At 39.3% G+C, this 16,524-nt stretch overlaps 1 protein-coding gene across 5 annotated transcripts in view; it reads left to right on the top strand.

Moving 5' to 3' along the window:
* The first annotated feature begins 7,252 nt into the window (after nucleotides 1–7,252).
* Nucleotides 7,253–16,524, top strand: part of LOC100754361 (mitogen-activated protein kinase 10) — a 180,787-nt gene continuing 171,515 nt past the window's right edge. For all 5 annotated transcript variants that reach the window (XM_027388505.2, XM_027388503.2, XM_027388502.2 and 2 more), the window contains exon 1: nucleotides 7,253–7,490. In XM_027388505.2, the coding sequence (XP_027244306.1) occupies nucleotides 7,470–7,490 (21 nt within the window). In that variant the 5' untranslated portion in view covers nucleotides 7,253–7,469. The remainder of the gene's footprint in view (nucleotides 7,491–16,524) is intronic.

The following is a 16,524-nucleotide window of genomic DNA, read 5'->3' as shown; positions in this document are numbered from 1 at the left end:
ACTGAGCTGTACTTCTGGAACTTTCTTTTCTTACTCAATATCTTTTGGCTTAGATGGCATAGTCTACATGGCTTCCCAGAGCTGCTCATGGACTTATACAAAGAGAGGCATTAACTAGCCTCCATGAGAATTAGAATGTTTGTGTCCCATTATTAGTAATCACGGTTGTTTCCTCAATTAAACATAAAATCTCCTGGCATCCAGATAGCCCTCTATGTAGAAAAGGTAGAAGAGAACAAAATAGTTCTACCATTGAATATGCCACAGGGTGAATCCTAGCCAGAATGATAAGCAAATTGCAATGAGAAGAAGCTGTTTTACCTGTACACAACCAATCAAGTACAGCCCAGCATACACAGGCTAATTGTCTGTAGATGAAGAAAAAATGTCTTGTATCTTTGAGAAGTAAGAAATTATGTCACAGAGAATATCCTAGTCTTAAATCCACCAGATTTACACAAGCCAAACTTCATCCTTCTAGATGTTCCCACTGTGAAAAAAATACTCTGAAGTGTCCAAGGAATATTCTCATGGGGCACAGAAGTGGCAAGATGCTTATTAACCTATTAAGAAGATAAATGATTCCCCAAGATAGACAGACAGCATCTAAAACTCCCAGTTTTCTACACAGAATGTTCAAACACTCTGGCATTTAATTTTTTTTTTAAATTAAGTACTTTGTGTACTTGCCATCCCATGCAATTTGCTTCCCATTTCTTTTTCCTATTTCATAGTTGTAGTGTAATTTTAAAGCCTGTCCTCCTTACAGCCTCTACTTTCTTTTTAACCTGAGAATTTAAAAATTTTCTGAATATACAGGAAGTGATTATCAGAATTCCAGTATAGTGGCGTGAATGTTAACACAGTGTTTGCCTTGGAGAACACCCTGCAGTGTTGCTCCAGTGGCCTGATTTTTGGTTAGCCCTGATTCTTCATGATCCACATACTCGAACACTCCTTCACACACTAAATTCACAAACAGTGCTTCTGACTTTTGTAGTTTCTGTGGTGTATTACCCAATTGAGCCTATGGAGTAATTTAATTGTTACCTGATCATTACATTTGTAGTTAAAAGTTTCCTTACAAGGTCAAATAAGTTTCTCTGAGTTCTTGGGTTTGCATAGTCAGGTAGGGCCTTTTCAATAATTATTCCACATTTTAAAGATTTCTCCAAATTTTGAACACAAAAAATATCCATGGGCATTGTATAACTTCAAAATCTTCTCTATTAAAATGTCAGTTTGAACTTCTAATGTTAGCGGGTTATCTTGAAGGCACACTCAAATTCTGGTTCATTTTTTTATATCAGTCCTATCAGTAATTACATTATGACAGTCAATCAGTTATAGTAAAGGAGTAATAGGCAGCCATCTTTGTTCCTTTCCTTGTAGGTGACACACGTACACTATGGACATTGAGACTTGGCTGAGAGACTGTGTTCATTCTCATTGAGATGATATTCCCATGACAAGCCTTTTATTTTTACCTTTTGTCTTAAACACTGACTCAGCAAGCTTCACTCCTGTTCAGTGTGGTCTGCAGACTACATCTTCTAAGTCAGGAACTCTGCTCCTCTAAGAGTTGGAACTGTGTCAGTAGATAATGGTGTTAGTGCAAAGAAAGCCTTTAGGCTGGGTGCAACAGAACAAATACATGTCCTCTTGGAAGGCAAAGGAATTTACTGGGAGGATGTAAGATGTCTTGCAGAAGCTGGGCGGTGGTGGCGCTTACCTTTACTCCCAGCACTTGGGATGCAAAGGCTCCCCTCCTCTGTGAGTTCGAGACCAGCCTGGTCTGCAAGAGCTACTTCCAGGACAGCCTCCAAAGCCAACCCTGCCTCGAACCACCCCCGCCAAAAAAAAAAAAAGATGTCTTGCTGAACAGCCCAAGCACTAGATATCCAGGCTTGAGAAACAAATGCAGCCTGGGCCACTCCAAGAGGGTTTGGCTACAGTGCTAAAGCTGGGAACTTTCTAACTCCTTGATGGTGCTAATGGTATCTCTTTGCACACCATCCTTTCAAGAAGCAAAATTCCAATAGGAAGCAAGCACTAGCTTTGCTGACCTGCCCTCCAGTAACATCAGTAACATTCATTGTGGCAAAAGAGTAAGCAGAGGGAAGCAGCTGTTCTACTTGGGTCTGAATCGAGAGATCTCTGCCTGTGTGGTTTGCTGTTTCTGTCAAACAGTGATTGCTGTAGGCACATACTTCACTAATTACATCAAATGTGCAAATGCATTAATTCATTCTATTAACAATACTATTTTGTAGATATTATGATAATGGACTAGGCATAAGAAGTTTATTTAATTGCCCCAAATCACACAGTGAGTGGTAGAACCAATCAGAAGTTAGAGACTCAGCTGCAGCATGGGTGTTTTAGTCTGTTTGCCCAGTCTAGACAAACACAAATGTTTAGAGGAGGGGAAAGAGACAGAAAAAGAGCAAACAACAAATCCATATTTGTTTGTTCGGTAATAAAATAAGACACCTCTTTTTGTCCATTTAGATTTATCCATATATTATCCATTTAGATTTGCCATTTGGATATTATGTTAGACTTATAGAAGGTAGCACAGAGGATACATTTTCCATAGTCTTCACTCAGCTTCAACATTGGTACAGTGCCACTACTCTGTGGATTTTAACTGACATGTATCTATCTGACTTTTTCCCTTGGGGATCCAGTAGATCTTTTCTCTATTCCAAGATTCAATCCAGGGTCCCACATGGCACATCTTGCCAAATCCATCACCTTGATTCCGGGACAGCTCCTTTGTCTTTGTCTTATGTGACAATGGCACTTTGAAAGAGTAATGGTCAGGTATTTCATGTCATTCCTCAACTGGAGATTGCCTGATATATTTATTTATTTATTTATTTGTTTGTTATTTATTTAGTCTGGTAGTCTGATGTCTCTTCGTGATTAGATAGAGGTATCAGTTTAGGAGAAGAATATCTTTTTTCAGGGCATTCTCTTTGTGTGATATAGATATGACCTCACCAGTCATTACAGCATCGATTACTTGATTTCAGTGCATATTTATTCAGCTTATTTTTCTTTACTTTTTATAAGATGGGCAGGCAGACATTTGGTTGAAAAATCTGTAGCATTTTTTCCAGCATTTAATAGCTTTTATCCATTGTGCTAACTCACATGGCTTCTTGTAGCGAATTTCAATCGTCTTGATTTCTGCATTGTTTCTGTGATTTAACCACACCTAACTGAACGTTCCATCTGATGCATAATGAGCTCACTGAATGATGAGTAGTCTTCCAAACCCACACTCTAGAGTAACCGCCTTAGCCAAAGGCAAGCCTTACTCTGATACAAATGTACTAACTACCACCCCAGGGAGTTAGTGAATTATGCCAATTTTCTCTCTATTTAACGGGTGTTCAGGCCATTTCTTTTGTTGTTTTTGAGAGCTGCAATTTTATTAAAGGCCTTCAGGCCAATTTGGCTATTAGCCCAGGTTTGATGATATTGCTCATTTTAAACACTACTCTATATGTGAAATTGTAATCTGCCTTTTGTTATGCATAAAACATGTGCCAAAATACTGATGCAGACACAGTATTGTGATAGAAAACCATTCAGCAAATGTTTCTCATTCTAGTTTGCACTACATTGTATTATATTTTTCTCATAACTGAATTAAAAACTTAAAATCATTATGGTCTTATACTTTATGGTATAGCTATAAATTTCCCCAAACTGTAAGTTCTACTTAGGAGTAGTATTGCATGTTTGTGTGGATTTCTTTTTTAAAATATGGTAGTATTTGCTTTAAGCTTCCATAGAAACAGTGGAAATCAGTAATGTCTGGTAAGTCATTTGTTAAAATTAAGTTCAGATGGAAGATGGGGGAGGGATGTCAAAGGGTGAAAGAATGAAATTGCACATTCCTAGTGATCTGGTTCTGGAGGCTGCAAGTCTTGGAGATGAGATTATGTATAAAATAGGAAACCAGAGCAGTGACTGTTTAGTGTCCCATTCTTAAGTGCTTTGCTTTTACAAAAACAAAATGTTTGTCATCTCCGCAGATACCCATGCACCTAATTATTAGTCATTCTTTCTATGCCCTTTTTTTTTTTAAAAAAGGGGTGGCAATTTCATGCTTAATTTAAAAATTGTTATGTGATTTTCAGCCACATTTTTAGTCATTGATAAGAGCTGATATGGAGCCATGCAACCCTGCATTTTAATTTTAATATTACTATATGAGAATTCCTAAAAGGTGGGAAAGTCCTGCTTCCCAGCAGGTAAGTATCTAGAAAGCATAATGTCCACCTTCCCTCCCTCCCTGCCTCCCTCCCTCCCTCCCCCCTCTCTCCCTCCCTCCCTCCCTCCCTCCCTCCCTCCCTCCTTTTCCCTCCTTCTATCTTTCCTTTCCTTCTTTTGTTCCTTAAAGTTTTTTTTTTTTTTTTTTTTGGTATGCATTGGGAAAGTGGGAAAAAATTTATCAGCAGGTAACAGGATACAAATTAAATATATCCATACATGGTTTTTGGTTTCTGGACAGGCTAAAAGGCTGACCTCAGAGGAAGAAGCTACTCAGTGTGCTGGCATGTGCACACCCACAGGAGTTAGTAGTTAGGGTCTAACAGTCTCACCGTTAAACAGATATTAAAACAAAGATGAGGAAAACTCCAGACTCAGCACTTCCTAATTCTCATCACATTTTACTAAAGCTATTACTCTATCAAACACACACACACACACACACACACACACACACACACACACACACACACACACTGTCTCTTGAGATTCTTCACACCTGCTGTGTCCACACCATTGAAACGCTGTGTGAAAGTGTGCACATCGCCTGCAGCTCTGCACACAGTGAGTTCATGTCAGTAGCTTGCTCACCTTGTCATTAAAATTGTAGTATGTCCCTTTTTAGAGAAAATTAAACAGCGTGGGAGATGAGGTGATGAAAGTCATTATGCCCCTTCCAGTGCAGACTGTCCGCCAGTCAGAATCATGTACTGAGCCACAGTGTATCTTAAGGTGTTTGGCTTGCTTTTTCTCCTGCATGGACAGTTTCTTCTCTAATAGACACATGGGTATCTCTTTCCCCTGCCACCCCTCCAGAGTCATGTTGTATGACTTTCCCATAGAGGAAAGCCCACTTGGTACTTGCTCCCTGACCTGGCAAACCTTGCCACTCCTCCTCCCTGTCTTTACTTTTGTTTCGTTCATGGATTTATTCCCTTCCTCTCCACTTAAATGTAAGATCTGCATAGCAGGAATCTTCTATGGATTTTCTCATTCCTAGTCTTGAAGGCTTAATTCAGGACAGGCTGCACAGTAAATTACTGATTAACACTTTTTCTAATCATTAATCTACCTATACGTAACAGTTCAATGGGCTGTAGCAGTGAAAGTCAGATGGGTACAGTAACATTTGAAGATGAGAAAAATACTCCTACTTTGAAAAAAGAAGACGGTGATGCTGGGGTAAGCAGTTCCTAAGAAAATATAGAGGTGTGTGAGTTTGAGTGTGTGTGTGTGTGTGTGTGTGTGTGTGTGTGTGTGTGTGTGTGAATGTGAGTATGTGTGTGTATGTGTGAATTGGTGTGTGTGTATGAGTGTGTGAGTGTGAATATGTGAATGTATGTGTGAGTATATGTGTTTGAATATGTGTATGTATGTGAACGTGTGAGTGTGTGGGTGTGTGCATGTGTGAGTGTGTGAATGTGTGATTGTGAATTATGTGAGTGTGTGTATGTGTGAATGTGTGTATGAGTAAGTGTGTGAGTGAGCGTGTATGATGGTATGTGAGTGTATATGTATGTGTGAATTTGTGTGTATGTGAGTTATGAGATGTTATTAGTGTGTATGTGAGTGAGTGTGAGTGTGTGTGATATAGAAATATAAAGGTACTGGAATCTTATTGAATTTCTCAGGGAACAGAATTTGGGAACAGGTTACATGAGATATTGTTTAGAGATGGGATCCACACAGCATGTTAATTATACACCCATCTGAGGAAATAATGCCTCTAAAGCAACATTAACTCCATGCATGAGGAGAAGCGTTTCATCTTCGGGAGCAGCTATATATCCAGATTTCCTGTGGCATTTCTCTATCTGCTGTCAGAAACCCCTTCTTTTCCCAGACAGATTAGTGAAGTGCAATCAGAGGCTGCAATAATTTTCCTAGCTGAACTTTGCATCTTATGAGCAACTTAAGTGCAGAAGGGGATTGACTTTGATATAGGCACCCATTACTAATACTTAGGAGCTGACTCAACTTTACTGCCAAATTTGAAAAGGTGTGAGGCAGGCATCTGATGATGCATCATCCATTCTGCCTTGTAATGTGGGTCATGAGCCAGGAATCAAGAGTAGGGAGGGCATTGCTTAAGAGGAATGGTGAGAAGACTGACAAACATTTTTCAAGATGATTTTTATTTGTTCTTTTATTAACCTAGCCATCAAATATTTGTTAAGCACTAATTGCGTGTCACAGTGTTGTTACAGGTGCTACAGATGTAATGAAACAAGTACTCCCACCCTTGACTAGTTTAACGTGAGAATATAAACAGACTATGGTAACAAGGAAGCCTTCTACCATCATATAAAAGAAATGACTTAGCTGGTATTTACAAGGTTTGGAGTGCTGATCACATGATCATAACTAGCAACATGGATGAAACAGAATCTCTGGCTGGTACATGAAGAGTGGATCAGAAAATTTTGTGCTAACAAATGTTTGAAAATTGGCTCCTAGGAAAGTAAAACACAACAGTAAAGAACCCTGCCTGAAGTGCTTTGGTATTTCAGTTATGAGTTAGTTACCATGGAGACGCCTGTGACCATGTCATCAGTGTAGATAGCTCTGGTGACATAATAATGAGTAGGTTCCTGCAGGTCTCCACTGGTAAGCATGGAATAGAGGTTTAGAGGCCAAGGAAACAAGGGAACAAGAAATGATGTTGTCTAAACTGTGTTGGTGAGCTGGAGCTCTTTGCAGGGATGCTGAGGGAGTGAAGGGACAGACTGGAATAGTGGTTAACTGACAGGAGTGAGAGAGGAACAAAAGGGTGAAGAGGAAAGAAGGGAACTAGGGAAATGAAGGGTAAATATGCGCAAAGAAGGGCCATAAACATGTGTGAAGTGGTCACAGTGGAACTCATTAGTGAATAGATATTCAAGGAAGTAGATCATCATAAAAATACTGGAAGGAGGAGGGGAAGGAAGGGAAGCAGGAAGAGACGGAGGGGAAAGGGGGGGAGGGAAAGGAGAAAGTGGAGGAGGAGTTACAGTTACAGGCTCACCATAGACACAGAGCCAGACTCTGAATCCAAATCATGTTGCTGCCTTTTTCCCAACACTGGGATACTGAGTTATTTTTAGTCTCACCAGGCTTCAAGATTTCTTTTATAGGTTAGTGATAACGATGGTACCAGATGCTCAGGTCTTTACGAACTATAAAGGAACCAAGACATATGAAGCATGGCAGTGGTAAAGGACACGGTAAATGCTATCTTTATCAATTTGGGGGAATACTGCTGATTGATGATTGGTTTGTTGATGGATGGGCAAGGAAAGGAAAAGGAGCCAAGGTTGACTTATGGTTTCCCATGCTTTCCAACAAGTAGAAATAGATGTAACTTTGATCCACCTCTGGTGACTGCCTGCCTGTCTCTTGAATTGCTATGTCAGAAGCCAATGCACATGGGCTTTTAAGAACATCGTAGGCTTTAGGGCCTCTATAGCAACCTACCATTCTGCCATGGTAGTACTGGTAGAATTATTTTTTGTGAGTAATAAGATGGGATTATTTTGTGGTAATTAAAGTATGGTTTGAAAAGAGAAAAATTAGTTTGAAATAGCCAGTAGGTGGAGGTAGGATGGCAAAGATAGACACCAGAAGAGTATTGGAACATTTTGTGGTAATTTTGAGGAATTAGAATATGATTTATGGATAAAGGAAATAATAAACATAAGAATTAACCAACCAAACAAAACACAATAGCAAAAGCCTCTCAAAATTGTTTTGATATAAGCTATTAAGCCATAAAATATCAAAAATATTTGCTTTTCATACTTAAGAAGCATTTCATGACCAGCACTCTACCCTTGGCATCTAACTTAATATTCTTAGAAAATATACCTTACTGTTAATTCACTAAATTGGTGAAAATCTCATTAAGAAAGTCACTCTTCCAAACAAGCGTAATAAATGTTGACTAAATCAACATGCCAATTCTTGGCAATGAGGGCAGCCCCTTTAAATACATATCCCACAGTGTGGTTCTCTAGAGTCTGACACCACTATAGAATTTAACGTCTCTGAAAATATTTTACTGTCTCTATGAGTCCACAAACAGTTAATTTTCATGGTATAAGCGTGAGACTAGAATCTGATTGCGGTGTCACTAGTGATTTTACTCACAGGGCTTTCCAGGATGGCATGCATATTGGTATTTTGAGAAGTCCTAAAATTTGCTGATGACACTGGTTTTGTCATAACTTCCTGAACCCTGAGAACAATGCCCTTCCTTGTTATACCTTAGACAGGACATAAATCAGCCACAGGGCTCTTATTTCATTTCTATAGCACTGGAGCTTGGTTGGTGTGTACCCTCTATTAAAAATAAAATCTTTGCTTAGAAAAATTTCAGTAACTAGTAAATGCATCATTAAATATGCTGAGGAATTAGCTTCTGTTTTATATAAATTTTTTTTTCAAAATAACATTGTATTCATTATAAAGAGCCTGGCTTCTGTGGCCTGGGCCTGCTGATCTGGAGTGGAGCTGAGCATGATAAAGAGGGTGATTGATACGAATGTCTGTGTAGGAGGTCAGATCATTGGCCAGGCCATGTGATTTTCATATGGACAGTGTGATTAGCTCACGATGTACAGAGACTTGTAGATGTGTGGGGAAGTCAGTGAGGCCTCCTATCCTCGGAAATGTGATAATGGGTTAGAGGCAATTTTCGCCTGTGGATTATCCTCTGCACATCTGTGAGATACCTTTAGCTACTTCTACTTCGATCATTTTTATGTGGACAAGAGTTGTAGTAAGCAACAAGAACAACAACTCCCATAACCACAACAGTGAAAAAACCCAACGTATAGTAGTTACTAAGTGTGCACCTGCACTGTGTTGTGTTTTGATGTTTCTCAGAAGGCACTCTTCAACTGAAAATAAATGTAACAATCCATAATGAGGATAAATATATGAGAAAAATCCACTTTCAATAAAAGGAAAAAATTAATGCAAATATGTGAAGAAAATAAACATCATTTCTTTTTTGTGGTATAAACTTAATTAGATAGACTATATGTATGAACATGTAAACAAACTTATGGGAAAAATGGAGGAATACCCTTTTATCTTATAATAGACATATCTTCTTAAGCACTAATTATAGAAGAACAAAGCAAACCAGGACTGGCTGCAAACCTTTAGTAGTCTCTGTGATCGCATACGTTACTTTAAAAATATTGTTTAAAAATTGACTTAAGCTTTCTCTATGTTAAAATATAAAAAAATAAGAAATCTCTTAATTAGAATTTTCTCATTAGCATTTTTATTCCATTATATGGAGATTTTGTTGTTATATTTTCTTCGTACTGATGCCAAATATTGAATTTAATGTCTTAGAGGCTTATGTTAGGATATTACTTCTTGCCTACTTTTTATTATTTATGAGATTTTATTAATGAATTATGATTGAGTCTAGTTGAACAGGTGAACTAAATGAATGCAGCATTTGAAGTGAAACTGCTCTCCAAATAGAGACAGAAGGAGTAAAAGACAAGAAAAATTAGTAAATGAAGTGGTCTGGATAGACATGAGAGTACATACGTAATGACACAGGGCCCTGAGTGCTAAGACAAGGTAGACAGACTATGGCCTTGTAGTCACTCAAGAGAGACAGACTATGGGCTTGTAGGCACTCAAGATAGACAGGCTATGAGCTTGTAGGCACTCAAGATAGGCTGTGGGCTTGTAGGCACTCAAGATAGACAGGCTGTGGGCTTGTAGGCACTCAAGATAGACAGGCTATGGGCTTGTAAGCACTCAAGTACTATCTGAAATGAATTAAGGCCTAGGAGATCAGGGTAAGAACTTAAGCAATATGGTGAGATAGTAATGGCCATGAGAAAGGAAGATTTTAGAAGATACAATTTGAATGAACTTGAAAAAGAGTTCTGAGGCTGCGGAGCCATGGAAGACAAACCTGAATTTGTCAAAATGACAGGAGCCAAAACCATTAAAGAGTTTAGACATATGTCACAGCGACAGTGCAATGTACTCAGCATGCAGCCTAATAGCTCACTCTAATGCACTAGCAAGTTCTAATAATTTATGCAGCTTGTTTAGGAAGTGTGGAGAGGAACACAGAGAATATTATATTACACACAATCATTTGCTTATTTATCTTTCTACCTCTGGTACAGATGTGAATTAACTTCTTTCATATGTCCTCAATATTCTGATCACAGAAAAGTGCAGATTAGTCACTCATAAGCATCAGTAAACTATGAAGGGAGCTGACAAATTATTGATATGTAATATTATACTATACATTGATACTGATATTACTTATTCATCCTCTTATATACTATGTGCTATGAACTATTCAATTCCTAGTGACTAGACCACCAAGGAGTGATATGTGGGAATGTGACAGGACTATCCAATGACTTCAGTTAGACTTCAAGTAAGGCTTGTTTGTTGAAAAGAAACCATGTTAAGGTCTAAGGTCAGGATGAAGTAGTATCCCATGCAAACAGTGGTTGGAGGGAGCTTTGGATATCTAAGAGGGATAAAGAACAGTATAACTGAAATATAGTGAGTAGTAGAGGATGGGGAGTGAGAAACCATTGCTGCAGAACCTGTGGGCTACTGTAACCCCTCTAGGTATTATTCCAGTTCTAATGGGAATCAATGGAGGTGTAGAAATAATATGTTTTCAATTGACATTTCAATTGCTCTAGGATGTTAATTCTTGGGTTGGTGTTGGGCTGAAGTTGGGAAGATGGTGACATGATTTATGATATGTTTCATGGTAGAGTGGGCATGACATTCTGAGGAATCCCACGTGCAGCTTAAGGAAAAGGCAGTAAATTAGTAGTGAATAGTTATGTTGTAAAGGAATAGCAAAAGTTAAGTAGAACAGCAGTTTGTATATTCGTATGCATATGTGTGGATATGTATCTTGCTAATAGTTCAATTTTGTCTTTATATAATTGTCTCAGTGAATGAATTCCAACAAAAGTTTTCTGAGCACATTTTGTGTTCTAATCATTGGTCTAGATCACTGGTTCTCAAGCTGGGTTTTGTGATTCCATAGGTCCATCGGAAGACACAGATACTTACATTATGATTCATAACAGTAGAAAAATTACAGTTATGAAATATCAACAAAAATAATTTTATGGTTGGGGGTCACCACAACAGGAGGGTTGCAAGCATTAGGAACATTGAGAATCACTGGAGTAAATGCTGACGACAGGCTGTATATTTAGGTAGGTAACCTAGGTGTGTGTGTTTTGAATATATAAGTATTTTACAAGTTTTTGATGATGCCTATAGACAAATATTTAAAAAAAGAGGTGCTGATGATGGAGATAGTTTCTATTTTTTTGTCAAGTATGGAAATGACAAGAGGTTTGAAAGTGGGCTACCAGACCCTTGGTTGTCTAGGGAAAAAGTTTCAGGTAAAGAGGAAAGCAAAATCCAGGTGAGGTCCAGCTCTCTGGAGGAAGGGCAGGGAGGTCTCTGTGGAATGCTAGGTGAGGAGAAGGGTAGCAGATGGGGCCAAGAGAGAGTGGGGGCCAGACTTAGTACAGGTTAAGTGAAGTTTATTCGGGGAGAATGCACTTACGCAGGAAACAGATGACTGCAGCAGGTTTCCGCTCCAAGGATGCCGACCCTGCCACCCGGATGCTCTCCAAGACCTGAGCAGGAAGCAAGAAGAGCTCCAAACCTAATGCTTATCACCTTCACCCAAAAGGGCGTGATCAGTGTTACATGTGTGGGGGTGGATATCACTACATCTATCGTCTTCTATCTAAGGAAGGTTCTGAGTAGTAGGTTTCTGTATGACTGTTTCAAAAGGCTCTTTAGTATTTACCACTCATAGTCACTTCTTTATTCCTCCCTTCCAAACCCCATCCCAATTTAACCCTTACCATTCCATCACACCCTTTAGTCCTCAATGCCACTGTGTTCTTTCTCTCCTCCCTTGAACAGCTCCCCAACCACCATGGTCCTCAACTAATCTGCTGTCCTCTGTGGGTATGAAAACAGATGAAAACACACAGCGTTTATCTTTCTGAGTTCAGGTCTCCTTGTTCAGCTGCTGCTTTCCAGCTCCATCAATTTACCTGGAAAGTTGTCAGTTTTGTTTTCCTTAACAGCTGGATGATAGCTCATCCACCCAGCACTCACCATTTTTAAGTCTTAGCCATTCTGACTATTCTAAGTTGATAACCTCAAAGTAATTTTAACTTCCTCTATCACAAAGGATATTGACCATTAAGAAAAACGTCTCTTGGCCTCTTGTATTTCAAGATTTGAGAACTCTTTATTTCGTTCTATGCCCAGTTTTTAATTGGGTTGTTTTCCTGATGTTTAGTTTTATGTTTTTTTTTGGGGGGGTATTGTAGAAACCAACTTACTGTGAGGTGGATAGCTGGTGTGTAGTTAGGGTTTCTATTGCTGTGATAAAACACCAGGACCCTCCTCCTTGGGGAGGAAAGGTCTGATTTATCTTACACCTCTGGATAACAATCTGTCATTGAGGGAAGTGAGGGCAAGAACTCAAGCAGGGCTGGAACCTGCAGGCAGGAACTAATGCAGACACTGAGGTGTGAGGGCAGGAACTTAAGAAGGATAGGAGTCTGGAGACAGAGGCTGATGCAGAAGCCATGGAGGGTGCTGCTTACTGACTTGTTCCTCATGGTTTGCTCAGCCTGCTCACTTATACATCCTGGGACTACCAGCCCAGGGTAGCACCACCCATAGTTGGCAGGACCCTCCCACATCAATCAGTAATTAAGGAAATGCCCCACCAGCTTGTCTACAGGCCAGTCTGGTGGGAACATTTTCTTAACTGATGTTCTCTTTTCCATAATGACTCTAGCTTGTGTCAAGGTGACATAAAAACCAACCAGTAAAGCTGGTAAAGATTTCTCTCCATTCTGTCTGTAAGCTCTCTTTTCACTCAAATGATGGTGTATTATGTTTTACATAAGTCTTTTAGTTCACAAGGTCCCATTTGTTAATTGTTGGGCTTACTGCCTGTATAAACAGGGTTGTATTAGCACCTTCCTGTGCTAATTATCTTGAACTAATTATATTTCAAGTGTATCCCAAATTTGTCTATCAGATTCAGTCTCTTGGGTTTTATGTTGAGGATCTTGAACTCTTTGGAAAGGAGTTTGTGTGGGATGAGGCGATAAGGGTTGGATTTCATTTTTCTACTTGTAGCTATCTGCTTTTATTTCATTGCTGAAGATGCTGTTTTTATCCAGTGTGCACTATTGGCCTCTTTTTCAAATATCAGGTAGCTGTAAGAGTGTAGGCTTATATGTTGGTTCTCAACCTGGTTACTGGTTTTGTTTTGCTATATATTTGAACATGAAGAAATCAAGACAGTACTGACCTGAAACTTTTGTCCCTAGTGGCTGGTTTTCATATTGCTAGAAGGTGCCATGCATGCTACTAGACAAGAAAAGCAATTACCAGTTTTATCCATCTGTGAGTCCTGCAAATGGCAATAACAACTGGCTTTAAGTCATGCCCACTGGTATAATAATGACATAAACATGAGAGTAATCAACTATTTTCCAATTTGATTTTAGTCCCATGACAGAAGGGGAAGCCCATATAGGACACTATTGTCTGACCATGAACTTTTGGCTAGATTGTCCATAGATCCTAAGGGGGAACCCATTACTTTTATGATTCTCAATGAATATGGACTTCTAATGACTTATCCTTTCACCCATAGATTAATGAGTCTCTCAGTTCTCACCAGAGAAGCTTTTTTTAAATTTTCATAAGATAGCAAGTATACTAAGACCTACAAGTGGTCAGCATTCAAAGACTAACAGTTTGTGGATTACCTGACCCTTAATAAGACACTTACTTCATAGTGCCCCTTCCAAGGCTCAGGGTTAATTTCAGAGGATGTGGCAGAAAGAATGTGAGAGCCAGAGGTGGTGGGTAAGTACAGGGGAACAGTGTTTTCAGAGCAGGGCAGAAGTTGTGTATACAAACCCACAGTGATTGTGACAGCATGCACAAGACCTGCTGGTGCTCAAGTCAGACCAAATTCCATCATGGAGAAGGGAGATGGACACAAAGTCCCTCTCCTAGTTGAGGAGGTATTGGCAGTTGATAGCTGCTAGGTGAGGCAGAGTCAGTTATTCCTAAGAGTGTAACCCTGGTAAGTTGACTGTGCACCAATGGAAGACTACCCATCCAAGAATATAGTCAGCACAAGTTAGATTTGATATGTTTAAAAATTAAGGGGACACAATGTTGAGTGGCTAGGGGAGAGGGTAGTGGATATGTCAGGAGCCTTGCTAGGTGTGAAATGTTGTCTGAGTTAGATGTCTCCCTTGCTGTTTACAAAGTCATTGGTCCTTAGTGTCAGAGTGGGTCTGGGACTCACACAAATGGGCAATGGATCCTGGTCCAACTCTGGGTGGCACGTTGTTTCCTTGGCTTGAAGTTGCCATTGCTCCAGGGCAGCTTAAGAAAGAACACTCTGAAAATAGTAACTGTGGAATCTCCCTACAATTCACTTCTCCTTTGTTTGCTGTATAGCCCAAAGCTTGAATGGGACCAGAAGCATTTTCTTCCTTCTTTTGTTTTACACACATGTCCTTTATTTCTTTTCCTTCAATGTCCGTGTACCAGAGATGAAAATGAATTCAATTAAGCATCCTTTCTATCTGTGCCCAAAGCCCAGAGATTCCAGGCACAGAACTGGCATGGTTACCTGCTCCATTGCTTGGCAGGCCACCAGCTTGGTGTTCAGTCATGATTAGAATCCTCATATTTCATAAGAGCATCTTCTAATTGACTATTAGGCAATGGGATGCTTCTGAACAGACTAAGTGTCTTCACATGGACTCAAAGTCCAACAAACACCAAGATTACAGGGCATATTTCTGAGAATATCTGGACCTGTTTAGCCTACTGTGAATTGGATGATATCTATCTTCTACATTCCCTGCCTCTTCCTTTTTAACAGTTCACTTCCCTCCTTGATGTAATCCCTCATTAAAAGCAGAAGAAAGAAAAGAAAACCACACTGTAAGGCTAAGTTTAATAACTGTGCATTTTAAACTTGTTTGACATTGTAGATGGTCAGACATTGTCCTTTGTTATCAGAGTAGCTGCTGATATCTTTGGGAGTGAAGGGTAGAAAGGAGGAGAGGCTAATAAATCATTTCTGGTGTTAAAAAAAATGAAAGCTCACAGCTTACCAGCCATTATGTAGAGACTGGTTTGATTGGTAGGCCTATTTAAAGATTATTTTTTAAATGCATGCTGAGACACTAAGCAGAACTATCATGTCTCTTCCTGTTCTTTGTCGTGTGAAACTCACTGCCAGAGAAAGTTTTTCACTCTGTGAATGTTTGCACTTTGAAAAATCATATTCCTAATTTGGACTGGCAACCATGCCAAATATCTTGGCAACTTTACAAAAATAGCTTTAATGTTAAAGGAAAATGATACACTATGAAGCCTGTCATATTGTGTTACACTCATAGGGGACAAAATAGAATTAATATGGCATTTTCTTGTTAGCTTGAGATTTGAAATTTAAATCACTTTTAATTCTAAGTAAGAGATACATGTATGGAATGCAAACTGCTGTAGTTTGGTTTCCATTGCTGTGATAAAGACTGTGACCAAAAGCAACTGCACGAGGGAAAGGGTTCACTTCACTTTACTGCTTATAGCCCTTCAAGTAGGAAGGAACTTGGGACAGGAACTTGGAGGAAAGGAGCTGAAGCAGAAGCCATGAAGAAAGCCTGCTTAGTGGGCTGCTCTCTATGGCTTGCTTAGCCTGCTTTCTTCTACGGTCCAGGACCATCTGCCCAGGGTGGCACTGCTCGCAGTCACTAGTCATTAATCAAGAAAACACCTCATGGGCTTGCCTATGGGCCACTCTGGTGAGGGCATTTTTTTTAGGTTGAGTTTCCCTCTTCTCTGATAACTCCAGTCTGGGGCAAGTTGACAAAAGCATTCATGAGTACCATGGCTTTTTCTGTTGTTCTTATATCAGCAACAAGTAGAAATAAAAAACAAACAACAATAACAGCTAATAATTACAATATTTGATACTGTGTATTTTAATGTCTTTCTGAGTGGACTTTAGGAAATGATTTGTGGGTTGGTGGTTACAACTATTATAAATGATGCTACAATCTACCATTGTTCTGCCCAACTTATTATATGCAGGCACTAATATGCATCACCTTTGGTGTTTATTAAAAATTCAGGATAGGTCTTGTTCTTTGTAGCATG

The sequence above is a fragment of the Cricetulus griseus genome, assembly GCF_003668045.3.
Source record: "Cricetulus griseus strain 17A/GY chromosome 1 unlocalized genomic scaffold, alternate assembly CriGri-PICRH-1.0 chr1_1, whole genome shotgun sequence".
Lineage (NCBI taxonomy): Eukaryota > Metazoa > Chordata > Mammalia > Rodentia > Cricetidae > Cricetulus > Cricetulus griseus.
The sequence above is the reverse complement of the archived record's forward strand: the minus strand, read 5'-3'. Positions and strand labels throughout refer to the sequence as shown.